The 17,564-nt window shown below is 38.5% G+C and overlaps 1 protein-coding gene across 9 annotated transcripts in view; it reads left to right on the plus strand.

The window, feature by feature from the left end:
• The window catches only part of RGS7 (regulator of G protein signaling 7), a 650,352-nt gene extending 646,595 nt beyond the window's left edge, over positions 1-3,757 (plus strand). For 7 of the 9 annotated variants that reach the window (XM_057728890.1, XM_057728895.1, XM_057728894.1 and 4 more), the window contains one exon: positions 3,081-3,121. Coding sequence is in view for 2 of the 9 variants with exons in the window: in XM_057728889.1 (XP_057584872.1) it covers positions 3,081-3,131 (51 nt within the window). In the remaining 7 variants the exon portion in view is untranslated. Of the gene's footprint in view, positions 1-3,080 lie in introns of all 9 variants that reach the window. The other 2 variants (XM_057728889.1, XM_057728892.1) reach the window with 1 other exon arrangement.
• Positions 3,758-17,564: the final 13,807 nt, after the last annotated feature.

Here is a 17,564-nt window from a genome sequence, read left to right on the forward strand (position 1 = left end):
TATACATATTATACATGTATATACATATGTATATACTAATATACACTATTCTTTTTCAAATTATTTTTCTTTAGAATCTAAAGAAGGGGTATAAGTCACATAACACAAATGTAGTCATTTGCTTAAAAATAATTATTATTCATACAGAATTCAATTATAAGCAGTTTGGTAAAAACTGCTGTTGGTAAGGGGTTTTTAGATCTTTCAGTTTCCAAAATTAAGATTTTAGAACTTAACTATGAAAATTTCCCAGATTCTTCAATTTAGAAAAATTATGAAAAGGTAATTAGCAGGATTATCTTTTAAGATGATTTCATACACCCTCCAAGGAAGGACACTGAAAAGGATTGTTACAAAATGTCTGATGTGCAAGTATATTCTTTCCTACCTGCAAGAAAGGATTAGTGTTCTTTTTAAGATTTTCCAGTAGAGGGAGCAACTGGTATTTCTTTGTGCACTAGAGAGCACCTAGGTATTTTTCTTTCCAGTATGTGAACAAGGCAAGATTTGCACAGGGCTCTCAGATCCAAATGATCTAGGTCTTCAAATCTAGGTGACTTACTTGGGTGTCCCTGCTATTTACTTTGACCCCTGAGTGGGGCACTTAAGTTCTTTTTACTATTAGTTTTACCCAAATTTGCCTTTTAATTGTCTCAACACACAAAACAAATATCCTTATTATTTGGTGAGTCCATATCTCACAAGTCTTTCATTGTGTGGCATCTTAAGATGTATACATGTGTTCTCCCATTGCTTTCATCTGTTTTTCCATGATCACAAACCCCAAGTTTACTATAGGCCTGTATTTCTCCATGGGCTTCCATGAATGAGTGTTTTTAAATTATTTCCTGGGACAACAGCTTATCAAGCTAAACTTGTACCTCCGCATTTTTAATGAAGCTTATACCAGGACAAATACTAATAGCTTCCAGGATATCTGGGGGGAAAAAAGTAGAAAGAGAACCATGTTACTATTTGTTACATTAACAAAGATGACATAGTTTCCACCCATCCAAATGAAAAATGATTCTGATTGCAGGTACCTTCCTATTTCAATGTAGCTATTCTAGTCATCTTCCCAATAGTTTGAACCAAATTACTTTAATCTGTAGTTTAAAAATCGATAGTTTTATATTAGCATTTTTTTCCTCCTCTTCAACTGTATAAGAATTCACTCTTATGCTTCAACCAATATATGGTTCTCTCCATCCCACAATGGCGTTAGAAACAGTAAGCCCTTTTTAAAAATATATTAGCCTCAAAATGAATATATATGCACACATGTTAATAGCATAAGAGAAAACAGTAGTAAATGTGTGAAATAATATAGTCTTCAAGTATAGAAAAGTAGTTTTTTTACTCCAACATTATTTGATTAACCTATTGCCCAGGTTTGGAGTATAAAAGTAGTATAATTTCAGCTTCCAATTCATGAGAAATTTTCTGCTCTTCTCAGAGTCAGAATAGTGACTTTAGGTCTCAGTGTCCTAATGAGAAAGGATGTAACATTCATTATAATAATAATAATAATATAATAAGGTAATAGCTAACATAAACTTAGTACACAGAATATTCTGAGAATAGTTTTAAGTAATTTACTTGTATTATTCTTCACAACAAGCTTTAAAAATAGGTACCACTATTATCCCCATTATGAATGAGGAAACAAGCACAGACGTGGTGGCAAGAAGAAACAAAGCATATTTGTTTATAAGGCCAATGTAAAGTAAGGTGTCCTGTTAAATACCTATGTTTTCTTTCATTATTTTTCTTCCCATAAAGTGATTAGAGCATAGCTAAGTGGGAAAGACCTTTGCTAAACATTGAATCTTTTACTATCAGTTGCTAAAAGCTAAGTTTTGAACCCTTTTCTCCAATTTAAAGAGAATGGCACTTCATTTTCAGTACTGCTGTTCAAGTATACAAAAAGGCCTTGTCAGTTACTGTATAGTATGTAAAGAAAGCTTGATTTTGGAATTATTAATCATTTCTTAAATATATCATTTTCTCGCCAAAATATGGTCATGAGGGATGATTTCTCTCTCCAGACCATACCACCCATTTATCAAACTCTGAGTCACATTTAGGTAGTAAATCACAAGACTATTGCTATGACTAATTTGTTACTAAATATTATATTTCTCAAAAAATCTTTTGATTTTCCCATATCATTTTATCCTCTGAGAAGTACACATTCCATCTATTTTTATACTAGAACATATGCTATGAGGGATAAAACAGAAATAACCAATTGACAATGTGCTATTCTGATCAGAAATTTAAAATTTCTTACCTCTCTAGACTATTTGTAATATTTACAAGGACAGTTTTGGTTACCAAGGTTTTCAAAAAATGAGTATGTATACTGGTATTAACACAATATGTAGAATCAGAATATATGGATTTTTCTGAGGTTGGGGTTGGAGGAAATCAAGTGGAAAGGGAAGATATCTACAGTTTGAAGTATGGAACAAATAGACTTTTATCTTTAGATGTATAATTGGCACCAGTTGTTTGTTTTTCCATTACCATAGAGGATAGGGGATAGACTCAATCTTGAGTTTCCAACAATCTCACCCTCAAAAATCATTTTATTTAATTAAATCATACCCTCTGCATATCTAGATATTTATAAATGCCACACTAATTTCAGCAAGTTGAACAAGAATGCATTCACATTGCTGTCTTTCAGAGCAGCTTCCTAAGGTTTGTTGTAACATGTTTATAACCAGTTGCAAACCTAGGTGTTGCATCATTGCTAAGCCTCAGTGGAACATTTTGGACATGTTTTATGATTTGCTGATTTGTGCTGTGAACCCATCAGTCTGTTTGTAGTGGGGAGGAAGTGGGTGGGAGGGGTGGGAGGGGTGGGAGGATGGAAGAAGGGAGGATCATTTTGTTTGATGTGTTGGTGGAGGGAGGGAGGGAACTTGGTCATGAAGTTTGAACTAAGATGCACCTAAAGGGTTCCATTTTGACCCTTGCACAAAATCAGCTGCAATAAATAGATGCTACTCACAAGCAGGTTTTCAGTGATCATATTGTTTTCTTTTTTTCCCTTGTTTATATTTTTCTCTCAGGGGAAATCTCTCACATCAAAGAGGTTAACAAGCCTCGTTCAGTCTTATTAAAAGGATCATCTTGTAGCATGAAAGTGAACTGGAGTCATTGCATATACTTTGTAATTCTTCGTTGTTACCTGGAGCAGAGGACATTAGACCAAGATGTTGCATGAGCAAAGGACCTGAATTGTTCTTTCTTTGTGTACATTAAGGCACTGCCATCTCCAAAGGACTCTACCATCTTGATGCCTCCATTTCAGATGTCTGCTAACTTCCTCCTTGTCTTAAACAGGATCTGTGTCTTTTCCTTTTTTAACGATTCAAGTGAAGTAAATCTTTTTTCCCCCCTTTTCTCTAAAAGCTTCATCTAGACACACAGTTCACTAAAACTTCAGTCACAAACTGGAAGAATTGTAAAAGGAAAAAAGCATATATCAATAACTATACATACAGCTTCACATTTATTAAATAAATTAGCACAGACAGTTTCATTTCACCAATACATCACAGTCAGAAACAAGCCCATGTCTTTGTCTGTTGTCTGTACATTCTTGGTTAATGTTTCTTGCATTTATTTTTTTACCATATTTAAATAAGAGACACCTTTTACTCCAGATGTATTAAAGTTGATCCCTTCTCTGTAAATTTGTGTATGTTTATATTGTTGTTTTATCTTTCATTAAAAGATGCATAATCTCGTTGCTTTTGTAACTTTTGACTTCTGTGCTAATTGAAAATGAAAATGCTGAGAAAGTATCTTCAAATACAGCCACAGTGTAAGCTCTCACCCTGGAAGTTTACTTCAGGGTTTCAAGACAAGCTTGGATGGTGCAGCAGCCAGGAGCAGACTGAAAGTGATTCGTCTGGAAGCTCACTGAGGATCAGGTAGATGCTTTTGCTCCCATGGAAAACAACACAAATTGGCCTTCCCCATTTTCAGAGCTATTTATGAGGTCTTTCCAATTATGAGTGTGCATCTCTGTTTTACCAATAGGTATTCTATTAGAAGTGTGACTTCTCAACTCAGGAGCAGATTCTTTTCTTTAAAGTATAATTCCAAAAGTGCCTTACGTCAGTAGCTCTTAACACTGGTGGTTACAAATTCCTTTGAGAACATGATGGTAATTACTAACATTTAGTGAGTGCTTACTAAGTACCTACCACTGTATTATGGGCTTCACGTGCTGGTAAAGTCCTTACATTTAATCCACACAGAAATCCTATTAGATTATTTCTGCAATTTCGAGGATATTAAAGCAGAGAAAGGTTAAGTAGCTTACTCAGATTTACACAGCCAAGTGGTGGATTGGGATACAAATCCAGGCAGTCTGACTCCAGAGCCCACTATACTACACGGATCCGCTAAACCACACAAATTCTTTTGGTAAAAGTTAGGTGAAAATGCATATACACTCTCACATAGGAAACATTTACACTGAATTTTAAGATATTCACAGAACACCCTCTGAAATTCATGCAAGGACCCCAGGGAAGAAACTTGACTGCCTTTAAGGGTTGATTAGTGACACAGAAGGTCACCCAGTCAAGAGATAGGCCTAACTGTTTGCTTTTTCATCCACAAAAGAATTACAGACTTTGGTTATTAAAAAAAAAAAAAAGACGTCAAGTTAATAATGACTATTAATTACTGTGAGTAAATTTAAATTCTGAAAAAGTTTACCAATATTGGTGCAAAATCAATAGTGGAGTTTGTTAGCTACTTTATAAACTGCCACAAGATGAAAGAGATTTACGTATAGGCCATAATCTGAACAGTGAATAAGAAAGATTTAATTATATGCCCATATGGCTTTTTAAAAACAATACATAGGGTTTGTAAGGAAGATGGTGGAGGAGTAAGACTTGGAGATCGCCTTCCTCCCCACAAATACATCAAGAATGCATCTACATGTGGAACAGCTCCTACAGAACACCTACCGAATGCTGGTGGGGGACCTCAGACTTCCAAAAAGGCAAGAAATTCCCCATATAACTGGGTAGAGCAAAAGAAAAAGAAGGGAAAAAACAGACACAGGAATCCTGAGGAGATGTGCCCTGGAAGGGAGCTCTGAAGGGGGAAAAGCTTCCACATGCTACAAAGCCCCCTCACTGTGGGGGATGGATGGGAGGAGCTTCAGAGCCCCTGGAGGAGAGAGCAACAACAGGTACGCGGAGGGCAGAGCTGAAAGATTCCCGCGTGGAGGATCATCGTTGCCAAGCAGCACTTCCCAACCTGAGACGCTTGTCTGCTTGCTGGCAGTGGCGGGTGGGGGCTGGGTGCTGAGGCTTGGGCTTCAGAGGGCAGACCCCTGGAGAGGACTGGGTTTGGCCATGTGAGGACAGCCTGGGGGGCAAGTGTGCCACAGCCAGCTGGGAGGGAGTCTGGGGAAAAGCCAGGGCCTGACGGAGAGGCAGGAGACCTTTGTTTCAGGGTGCTCGAGAGGAGCCATAAGAGCTTCCTGCTCTGTGAGCTCACAGGCTGCAGGGCAGTGCCTGCATGAGTGCCACCGTGAGCCACAGCTGTTACATCGGAACACAGAGCCTGCCATCACGGCCACCAAGGGTCCTGTGTGTGCAAGGCAGGTCATTGTCCACAATCTCCTGGCAGCTAGTGCAGCCCGCCGCCACCAAGGGTCCCACTTTCAGAACCAGGTTCCCCGGGAGAATGCATGGCACACCTCAGGCTCACACTGACCTCTGCTGCTGCAAGCAATTCCACACATTTCAATTAGACTGCCATATCCCTCCCTCCCCGCTGGATTGAACAAGCGAGTGAGCCCCAGTCACCCACTTTCACCCCCTCTTGCCTGGGCAAGGAAACGATGTCTAAGAGCAGCCCATACATAGAGGTGGGACCAAAACCAAAACTGATCCCCAGGGACTGTGGGACCAAAGAAGAGAAAGGGAAACAGCCGCAGGAGGAGCAGATTATACCCACAATCGGCTTGATAGACCCTGCATCTGTGGATTACATGAATAGATGAGTGTTTCTACAATTGAGGCTATAGACTTAGGGGGCAGCTGTAGACTTTGGAGGCAAATACACGAGGGAATATAGCCAGATCAGAGTCTGAGTTGACACCGCAGTGCCCACAGCAGGTGAAGAGACCTACCTAGAAGCATTGGAGGACTCCCTGGTTTATTTGACTTATTCCTGGTTTTGTGTATTTGTTAGTTTAATCTTTAGTTAATATACTTTCGTATATTTTCCAAAGTGGGTTTGTTTTTTGGTTTGGTTGCTCTCTTCTTTGTTTTCTCTTTTTCTTTTTTTCTCCTTTTCTTCTCTTTTCTCTTTTTGCGAGTGTGAATGTGTACATCTCTTTGGGTGATTTTGTCTGCTTAGTTTTGCTTTTACCACTTCTCCTGGGGTTTTGTCTGTTCCCTTCTTTCTTTCTTTCTTCCTTTCTTCCTTCCTTTCTTTTTTCCTTTTCTTCCTCTTCTTCTTCCTTCTTTTCCTCTGTGCTATGCAGTTTCATGGGTCTTGGTGCCCCAGCTGGGGGTTGGACCTGGACCTCCAAGGCAGGAGAGCTGAGTCCAGGATTTTGGACCACCAGAGAACTCCCGACCACATGGAATATTAATCAGCAAGAGCTCTCCCAGAGGTCTTATTCTCAACACTAAGATTCAGCTCCACCCAAAGGCCAGCAAGCTCCAGTGCTGGATACCTCAATCCAAACAACTAGCAAGACAGGAACACAACCCCACCCATTATATGGTGTATCACATTGATTTGCATGTATTGAAGAATCCTTGCATTCCTGGGATAAACCGCACTTAATCGTGGTGTATGATCCTTTTAATGTGCTGTTGGATCCTGTTAGCTAGCATTTTGTTGAGTATTTTTGCATCTATGCTCATCAGTGATATTGCCCTGTAATTTTCTTTTTTGTGACATCTTTGTCTGGCTTTGGTATCAGTGTGATGGTGGCCTCATAGACTGCATTTGGGAGTGTTCTTCCCTCTGCTATATTTTGGAAGAGTTTGAGAAGGATAGGTGTTAGCTCTTCTCTAAATGTTTCATAGAGTTTGCCTGTGAAGCCATCTGTCCCTGGGTTTTTGTTTGTTGGAAGATTTTTAATCACAGTTTCAATTTCAGTGCTTGTGATTGGTCTGCTCATATTTTCTGTTTCTTCCTGGTTCAGATTTGGAAGGTTGTACTTTTCTAAGAATTTATCCATTTCTTCCAAGTTGTCCATTTTATTGGCATATAGTTGTTTGCAGTACTCTTTCATGACCCTTTGTATTTCTGCAGTGTCAGTTGTTACTTCTCCTTTTTCATTTCTTTTTTTTTTTTCGTTATTTATTGGAATATATTTGCTTTACACTCTGGTACCAGTTTTTGAGGTACACCAAAGTGAATCAGCTATATTTATACATATACCCCCATATCCCCTCCCTCCTGCGACTCCCTCCCCCCTCCCTGTCCTAGGCCTCTAAGTCATCATGCATCATCAAGTTGATCTCCCTTTGTTATACAGCAACTTCCCACTAGCTATTTTACAGTTCGTAGTGTATATATGTCTATGTTACTCTCTCACTTCGTCCCAACTTCCCCTTCACCCCCGCCCCCAACCCCATGTCCTCAGGTCCATTCTCTACATCTGTATCTCCACTCTTGCCCCGTCACTGGGTTCATCAGTACCATTTCTTCAGATTCCATATATATGAGTTAGCATACGGTATTTATTTTTCTCTTTCTGGCTTACTTCACTCTGTATGACAGACTCTAGGTCTATCCACCTCATTACATATAGTTCAATTTCATTCTTTTTTATGGCTAAGTAATATTCCATGGTATATATGTGCCACATCTTCTTGATCCATTCATCTGTTGATGGGCATTTAGGTTGCTTCCATGTCCTGGCTATTGTAAATAGTGCTGCAATGAACATTATGGTACATGTTTCTTTTTGGATTATGGTTTTCTCTGGGTACATGCCCAGGAGTGGGATTGCTGGGTCATATGGTAGTTCCATTTTTAGTTTTTTAAGGAAACTCCATACAGTTTTCCATAGTGGCTGTACCAACTTACATTCCCACCAACAGTGCAGGAGGGTTCCCTTTTCTCTGCACTCTCCAGCATTTATTGTTTCTAGATTTTTTGAGGATGGCCATTCTGACCAGTGAGAGGTGAAACCTTAATGTGGCTTTGACTTGCATTTCTCCAATGATTAGTGATATTGAGCATATTTTCATGTGTTTGTTAGCCATCTGCATGTCTTCTTTGGAGAAATTGTTTAAGTCTTCTGCCCATTTGTGGATTGGATTATTTGCTTTTTTGGTATTAAGCTGCATGAGCTGCTTGTATATTTTGGAGATTAATCCTTTGTCTGTTGCTTTGTTGGCAAATATTTTCTCCCATTCTAAGGGTTGTCTTCTTGTCTTGTTTATAGTTTCTTTTGCTGTGCAAAAGCTTTTGTTTCATTAGGTCCCATTTGTTTATTCTTGATTTTATTTCTATGATTCTAGGAGGTGGGTCAAAAAGGATCTTGCTTCAATGTATGTCATAGAGTGTTCTGCCTATGTTTTCCTCTAAGAGTTTTATAGTGTCTGGCCTTACCTTTAGGTCTTTAATCCATTTTGAGTTTATTTTTGTGTATGGTGTTAGGAAGTGTTCTAATTTCATTCTTTTACATGTAGTTGTCCAATTTTCCCAGCACCACTTATTGAAGAGGCTGTCTTTTTTCTATTGTATATTCTTGCCTCCTTTGTCAAAGATAAGGTGCCCATATGTGTGTGGGTTTATCTCTGGGCTCTCTATTCTGTTCCATTGATCTATATTTCTTTTTTTGTGCCAGTACCATACTGTCTTTTTTTTTTCTTTAAGAACTTTTATTGAGATACAATTGACATACAATAAACTGCAAATATTTACAGTGTACAATTTGATGTTTTTTTTTTCTTATTGGTAATGTATATATGGCAATCCCAATCTCCCAATTCATTCCTCTCCAACCCCCTAGTACTGTGTTCCTGAGGCTGTTTGAAAGCTGGGCACATCTAACTATCTAATGATGGGAGCTGTGTGTTGCCATTCACTTTGCACACAAACAGCTGATCACAACAACCCCTGTCACTGGAAGATGCTCAGAAGCCCACACACTGCTCCTCCACAGAAACCTTGTTTACAAGATTGTCCATTTCCTCCTGAATTGCATACTATCATTAAAGCACTCCATTGCCTAATGGTTCATGGAAACTGCTGCATGCCTTTTTGGATCAAGACAATGCACCTTTCTTGGAGGCAATTGGTCAGGATTCATTGGATCCTTAGGTTAAGAGGTTTGAGGGATGAGCTCCTACCTTGGAAATGCAGGCTCCCTGTTGCTTTGGATAAAACTCACTTTTCCTCCCAGGTTCTTGCCACCAGTGAAGAGAAGACCAGCAACAACAGTGTTTTGAAGGCCATATGGAGGCTGCAAACATTCAACTCTCCAATGCCAAAATGACTGCATTGCCCGTGAAGCCCCCATTTCAAAGTTGACACACAACATCTGTACCTTCAGTTCCTATGCAGCAAAAAAGACACCCAGGCCACACATTGCAAAATTCCACAAAGAATTTTTCCTCCACAGGGAGTCTGCAGGTGGTGAATGGCATAACAGATTTAAGACTCTATGTAGGCCTAGAAGTCACTGGTTCTTGCCGAACCTAGCCGTGCTAAGAGGAAAAATTCATTTTTTGGGAGGCTGGATCTAAAGTTTTGTTTTTGCTTGAGAAAGAGAGAGCTAACATAGGATCTCCCAACAGTGAATGCTAAGCACAGTACTTGTTCTGTGCAGCTCAGGTTTCCTCCCTAGGGCAGAATTTTATGGAATGAAAACCTTGGCTAGAAATGTGTTCCTGATTCTGTTTGAAAACTGAGGAAATCTAGCCGTCTAATGAATTTAGCTGTTCATTGCCCTTCACTCGGCACACCAACAGCTGATCCCTAATGCCATTAGGACTGGAGGATGCTCAGAAGCCCGAGAAGAGAATTGTGGAACAAAGTGTTCCGCCATGGAAAACTTTGCTAATTCTATGGTTCATTTCCTCCTAAAAGGTATAGTAACATGAAAGCACTCCACTGACTATGGATTCATGGAAACTGCTGCATGCCTTTTTAGATGGAGAAATTGCACCTTTTCAAAGGCAAGTGGTCAGGATTCATTTGATCCTTCAGTTAAGAGGGTTGTGGAATGAGCTCCTTGCAAGAAATTTCAGACCTCTGTTTCTTTGTAGAAAATTCAGTTTTCCTCCTAGAGGCTTTCTAGCAGTGAACAGACGACCTGTAGCAATGCTGTTTTCTGTGGAGCTTTGAGGCTGCAACCCTCCCACGTTCCAATATGGAAATAACTGTTTTTCTCATCAGGCCCCAATTTCAAAGATGACACACAACATATGTCCCATCAGCTTCTGAGGCGTGAAAAGACACACAGATCTTATACCTTGCCCTTCCATGAATAAACTTGCCTCCTCAGGGATTCTGCAGGTGGTAAATGGCATAAATGTGTTAAGGCCTTAGCTAGCCCTACATATTACAGAATCTTGTTGAAACTAGCACTGCTAAAAGAAAAACTGTCCTTTTTGGGGGCCTGGATCTCAAGCTGAGTTTTTGCTTGAGGTAGAGAGACCTCTCATAATAGTTCAAAGGGTGCATGCTAAGCTCAGTACCTCCTATGGGCAGTCAGTTTCCCTCCTTGGGCAGATAAGCATGGAATGAAAACACCAGCTAGAACTGTGCTCTTGAGGCTGTTTAAAAGCTGGGGAAATCTAGCCATCTAACAAAGGGAACCATGCACTGACCTTCACTCTGCACAGAAACAGCTCATTCCAATGGCCACTGTAGCTGGAGGATGCTCCAAAGCCACAGAAGCGTGTTGTGACACATAGTGCTCCTCCATGGGATATGTTGCTTATGAGAGGGTGCATTTCCTCCTGAAAAGTATATGAGCATGAAAGCGCTCCACTGACTAAGCATTCATGTAACTGCTGCATATCTTTATGGATGGAGAAACTATACCTTACTTGGAGGCAAATAGTCACAATTCATTTGATCCTTAGATTAAGATGGTTGTGGGATGAGCTCCTAGCAGGGAATTGTAGGCCCCTGTTTCTTTGGAGAAAACTCACTTTTCCTCCCAGAGGTTTGCCAGCAGTGAAGGGAAGACCAGCAGCAATGGTGTTTTGAGGGCACATTTGAGGCAGCAAACATCCTGCTCTCCAATGGGGAAATGACTGATTTTCCCATCAGGCCCCAGTTTCAAAGTTGTCACACAGCATCTGTACCTGTAGTTACCATGCAGCGAAAAGATACCCAGGCCACATATGGAGCCCTTCCATGTAGAAATGTTCCTCCACAGGGAGTCTGCAGGTGGTGAATGGCATAGTGGATTTAAGTCCCTATGTAGGCCTGGAAGTCACTGGGTCTTGCCAAACCTAGCTGTGCTAAGAGAAAAACACTCCCTTATTTTTGGCTGGATCTAAAGTCAAGTTTTTGCTTGATGTAGAGAGACCTCACATAGGAGTTCCAAATGGTGAATGCTAAGCACAGTACTTGTTCTGTGAAGCTCAAGTTTCCTCCCTCTTGCAGACCTATAAGGAAAGAAAGCACTGGCTAGAACTGTGTTCCTGAGGCTGTTTGAAAAACAACTACTGTATGCTAATGCATATATGTGAAATCTAAAAAAATGGTACTGATGAACTCAGTGGCAGAGGAAGAATAAAGACACAGATGTAGAGAACAGACTTGAGGACATGGTGGGGGGGGAGGAGAAGCTGGGACAAAGTGAAAGAGTAGTATTGACATTAATGTACTCCCAAATGTAAAATAGATAGCTAGAGGGAAGCAACTGCATAGCACAGGGAAATCAACTCGATCATTGGTGATGACCTAGAGGGGTGGGATAGGGAGGGTGGGAGGCTGGTTCAAGGAGGGGATATGGGGATATGTGTATAAATACAGCTGATTCGTTTTGTTGTACAGAGGAAAGACACAGCAGTGTACAGCTATTATACTCCAATAAAAATCAAAAGAAAAATAAAATTTAAAAAATAAAATAGGGCCTTAAAACTGCACATGAAAATGGCTTTTTATGGATTTTAAAGCACTATGAAATATGAGATATAAAATTATTAGTTTAATAAATTAATAAACTGCAAAAAAATAAAACAAGTACAATATGTTTTGAGTGATAATGGCAAAGTCATGTTTGAATTTGATTTACGAAAATGGCCAAATAATTTTTGTACTAAATGTATACAGTTGGATTTCTCTGACAAAAGCCTTTACAAATTTGCTTTCCAACCAACTCAATCTGAAAGTGCCTGAGACTGTCCCCTTGCCAATGCCTTTAATTCTCTGTGCTCAGCCAGGAGACTCTGTATGATTGAGGATAGAATCGACGATGTTGAGAGAAGTGTTAAACTTGTCTCTTCATTTTTCTGGTTTCTAATTCCTTTTCCTACTCTGATTCCTACTTTGATCTTGGGCACAAACAACTTGGATATACTGCAACATATGAATGTTTAAAAATGTTGGTACCTCCCTACCATGAAATGCTACTGAACAACACAAAGGAATTATTAATGCATGCAACAATGTGGATGAATCTCAAAAACGTTATGCTGAGTGAAAAAATTCAAACCCACAATGTTACATAATTTATGATGCCACTTATATGCCACTTTTGAAGTTACAAATTTATAAAAATGTAGGACAATTAACAGATTAATGATTGCCAAAGTTTAAGGTGGAGTGGGAGCTCGAGGAAAATGATTGTGGCTATAGAAGGGAAAACTGAAGAATGTTTGTGACTATGGAACTGTGTGTCTTGAACTGACAAGGTCAATATTCTGGTCTGAATTTACCACAGTTTTGTAATGGAGGGATCTGGGTGAAGGGCACATGGGATTATGGTGCATTATTTCTTACAACAGCATGTGAATCTAAAATTAACTTGAAATAAAAAGTTTAATGACATACTAATTAGTGTGTGTATATGTATATATGGTAATCAGTAATATATAGAAAGAGTATGCATCAATATCTAATGGGAATCTTTTTCAGGAAATGAAAGCTAGTTCAATATTTTAAGGATGAATATAATTTACCATATCACAGACTTAAGAAAAAAGGAGTACCTCAATATATGTAGGCAAAGCATAGGGCAAAATTCAACATCCAATCATCATGTATATTTTTATTATAGCAGGAACAGAAGGAAACTTCCAAAGTGTGACCAAATGTATCCTCAATAAATCCTACAGCTAACAACACAGTGGGAAAAGACAGCTTTCCCCTGAGATGTGGATCTTGAAAATGGTGCTCTCTCTCACCACATTCAAGCAGGGAAAGCTTGGATTGTGGCCTAGGAGTGGATTGTGAGAGAAGAGGAGGGACTTTGGAGCGACTTGAACTGGGAATGCTCAGGGAGGCCACTAGTCAGAGGCAATGCAGACAACCCAGTCCTGACACTGTGTACAAGCATGAAGTCTTAGAAGATGTGGCCAATCAGAATTCTCCTTGGCATTGGGAACAGTAACCTGTGAAGCTGTGTCTTGTGGAGGAGTGAGCAAGGAAGCTGTGTGCAGCTGTCCTTCTGGAACCTGAACTGTCCCTGCAGTAGGAAGCATTGTCACCTTCCTCCTGGAATCCTGCCCTCCAGAGTCCCTGTGGGATCCTGTCACCTTGAGCTTGCAATAATCTGCTTCAGGTGGGTTATTATTCAGTGGTTGTTTCTTGGCCTTTTTGCTTCTAATGTTTTGTTGGGTTGTTTGTACTTTTCTCATATTGACTTGAAAGATTTTTTTAAAAGATATTTTATAAATTAATCCTTTCTTGGTCTGTTTCTCTTGTAGATACTTGTAGATACTAGTCTGATCTTAACTCATTTTATCTTATTTTCTATTTTGTTCTTGCTAGTCCATAGTAATCAAGTAGATTTTATATACTAAATTCATTTACTAGTTGTAATTGTTTTGGACTATAGAAATGAAAATGTCATCCACATATAATGGTGGTTTTGTTGTTTAAAATTTGAACTTTATGTGGTTTTATTTCTTTTTACTTGTTTTATTGTCCTGGATATACCTTCAGTACAGTATTGAATAGAAGTAGTAAAAGCTGGCATCCTTGAGTGTTTCAGCTTCCAGGGAAACAGCTCCCAAGAATTATGGATTAGATTTGATGTTTGTCATATGTTGATTGATAAACAACCAAATAAGAATGGCCTTCTTTTATTATTTTGGTTAGAGTTGTTTTATGCCTAGATGTTGCATTTTATTAAACACATTTTTACATTTATTCTAAAGGATTGTATCATTTTCTCCTTTTATTTTTCTACCAATGGACTGTATCACATGAATTATTATAAATTTTAATCACCCTTTCATGTTATAGTATATTCCACTTGATATTGTACAATTACGGCTGACCAGATAGCTTAATTCATATACTGATATTTTGCTTAGAATATCTTTATCTCTAATTATGAAAGACATGGCATTTGCTTTGCTTGTTTTCTAATGTCCTGGTAGAATTATGGTGTCAATGTAATGATGGCCTCACAAAAGAAATTGAAAAACATTTTCTGTTTGTCTTCACGTTTGGCAAACTCTAAAAATTTGGGGGTTAAATATAGACAACGAGTATTTTCATTTACTGTTTCTCTAGCCTATGTCTAACTCATGTATTCCTTAGCCTGTGCCTGCAACCCACATGTGCCTCAAATGCAGCCTTTGTGTTCTTCACGTGTCTTCAGCCACTGTGCCATACTTGGTATCTTTTGCCTATTAATGGTCAACTCGGTTCTTTCCAGTCTTTGACCATTGTGAATAAACTGCTTTATGTATGTTCTTAGTATATTTTATGTGGATGTATGTTTTCATACCATTCTTGCATAATTAATGCACCATATGATGATTCTATGTTTAGCTTCAAAAAATTTGTAAGGATGTCTTCTCAAGTGGTTGGACCATTTGATCTCCTATGAACAGCAATGAATAGAGATTTCCTGTTGTCTCACATCCTCACCAGCAATTGGTAATGTCAGTTTTTATTTCTTAGCCATTTTAATAGATGGGTAAGCATCTCGTTGTTTTCCTTTGTTTTCTGTGATGCACGATTCATTTCATTTTCCACTAATTTCCCATGTTGAGGACTTCATGTATGCTTTGGTAAGTTGTCTATTCATATATTTGCCTACTTGTTTTAATTTGGGGATTTTTCTCCTATTGTGGAGTTTTACTAGTTTTTTAAATATTTTGAATGCAAGTCTTTCCTCACATGTGTGTTTTGCAAACATATTCTAGAGATTTATCTTTCCATACTTTCAAAATTGTTTTTCACAAAGTGGACATTTTAGATTTAATAAAGTCCATATTATTGATTTTTTCTTTCATGGATCATGCTTTTTATGCTGTATATGAAAACTAAACATCAAACTATAGCTCATATATATTTTCTCCGGTGTCCCACTATAATTTTTTATAGTTTTGCATTTTATATTTAAGTTGTTGAATGATTTTGAGAGAATTTATGTCCAAGGTATACAGTTTGTATCTTTTTCATTTATTTCCATATGACTGTCCATTTGTACCATCACCATTTGTGATTGATGACTAAAGACTAAAAGACAAGAGATTAAAGACATAAAGACTATATTTTCTGAAGTGCTTTTATTCCTTTGACCAAAGTGAAGTTGTCTGTATTTGCATAGGGATGTTTGTGAACCCTCTATTTTGTTCCACTTATCTATATATATATTCATTTTAAAATATCACGCTCTCTTGATTATTGTGGTTTTGTAATTAATTTTGAAATTCAGAAGTGAGTAAATTAACTTTTTCTTCAACAGTATTATCTATGTTACTCTAGGTTCAAAATGAGTTTGTGGATTCCTACAAAAGAGCTTGCTGATATTTTCATTGGGATTGCTCTGGATCTTTGGCTCGGTTTAAGAATTTACCATCTTAATAATATTGTGTCTTTTGATCATGAACAAGGAATACATCTCAATTTATCTATTTTTCTTTCATTGCATTCAAGAGTGTTTCATGTTTTTCTTCCACAGAGATATGTAAATATTTTGTTTGATTTATATTTGAGGATTTTTTTCTTTTTTGGTGTGTTGTAAATGGTATTGTTTCTTTCCTACTCCAATTACTTTTAATTGCTATATTGAAAATCACATGAATTTTGTTTATTGTCTTTGAACTTAGCTTCAAGTTATATCTATAAATTCCCATCCAGGCACAGAACACTGGGCTCCATTTCTGTTAGAACTTTTCCAATCATGGCATTGATAATCTGAATACTGAATTTCAGCTATTCACTAGGACTGCCCAAGAAAGGACACAGCCAACACTGGAAAAGTATAGATCTGAGCTTTCTGCACTGTGCCTCCACAGCAAGGAGGGGGTGCCTAACTTGTCATTTTTGGCCCTCGGGAAGGGCAAGCACTGTCCAAGTGCAGCAGTCAGTCCTGAGTCCACATGAGGACTGGAGTTTCTTTCTTAAGAATGGTGAGGCATCTTTTTCTCAGGACAGATGAGGGGCTGCCACAGCTTTGGGACAACTTGTGGCCCCATTCATGTGGAGAAAAAATCTTTCTGTCCACAGTACTGATGGCTGCAGAGGGGCTTTCCTGAGATTTCTCCCAAATGTTTTCCTAAATAGTGAGTATAAAAATTTCATTGGACTTCCCTGGTGGTGCAGTGGTTAAAAATCCACCTGCTAATGCAGGGGACATGGGTTCAATCCCTGGTCCAGGAAGATCCCACATGCCACAGAGCAACTAGCCTGTGTGCCACAACTACTGAGCCTGTGTTCTAGAGCCCATGCACCAAAACTACTGAGCCCAAGTGCCACAACTACTGAATTCCATGAGCCCTAGAGCCCACCCACCACAACTACTGAAGCCTGCATGCTCTAGGGACTGTGTGCCACAACTACTGAGCCCACATGCTGCAATTACTGCAGCTTGCATGCCTAGAGTCCATGCTCTACAACAAGAGAAGCCACAACACTAAGAAGCCCACACACCACAACAAAGAATGGCCCCTGCTCGCCACAACTAGAGAAAAGTTCACGCACAACAACAAAGACCCAATGCAGCCAAAAAAATAAAAATAAAAAATTAATAAATAAAAATAATAATGTAAATAACTTATTGTCTAGCATGGTCCTGCATGCGTTATTCTTTATTTTCTCAAATAATATTTTAATAAATTAATAAACACTAATTTGAAAAATTATTCATTCACAAGGCTTTTTAAGCATTGAATTCATAGCTTTCTGTATGAGTTTTTAAAGATTCAGGACTGTTTTGGGGGAGAAATTCTTAAACAGTTTCAGATAGAGGGGAAAAAATATACAGTTGAGATGTTAATATTTAAAAAAAACATCAGTCTTAGTGGAGCCATATCTTAGCCTGAGGAAAAGGAAAAACATTTGCATCTCAATATATTCTTTCCCTCATTTGTATTGTTGATTTTAGTATAGCTTCAGAGTAATCAAAAAAT

The sequence above is a fragment of the Hippopotamus amphibius genome, chromosome 3 (assembly GCF_030028045.1).
Source record: "Hippopotamus amphibius kiboko isolate mHipAmp2 chromosome 3, mHipAmp2.hap2, whole genome shotgun sequence".
NCBI classification, from domain to species: domain Eukaryota; kingdom Metazoa; phylum Chordata; class Mammalia; order Artiodactyla; family Hippopotamidae; genus Hippopotamus; species Hippopotamus amphibius.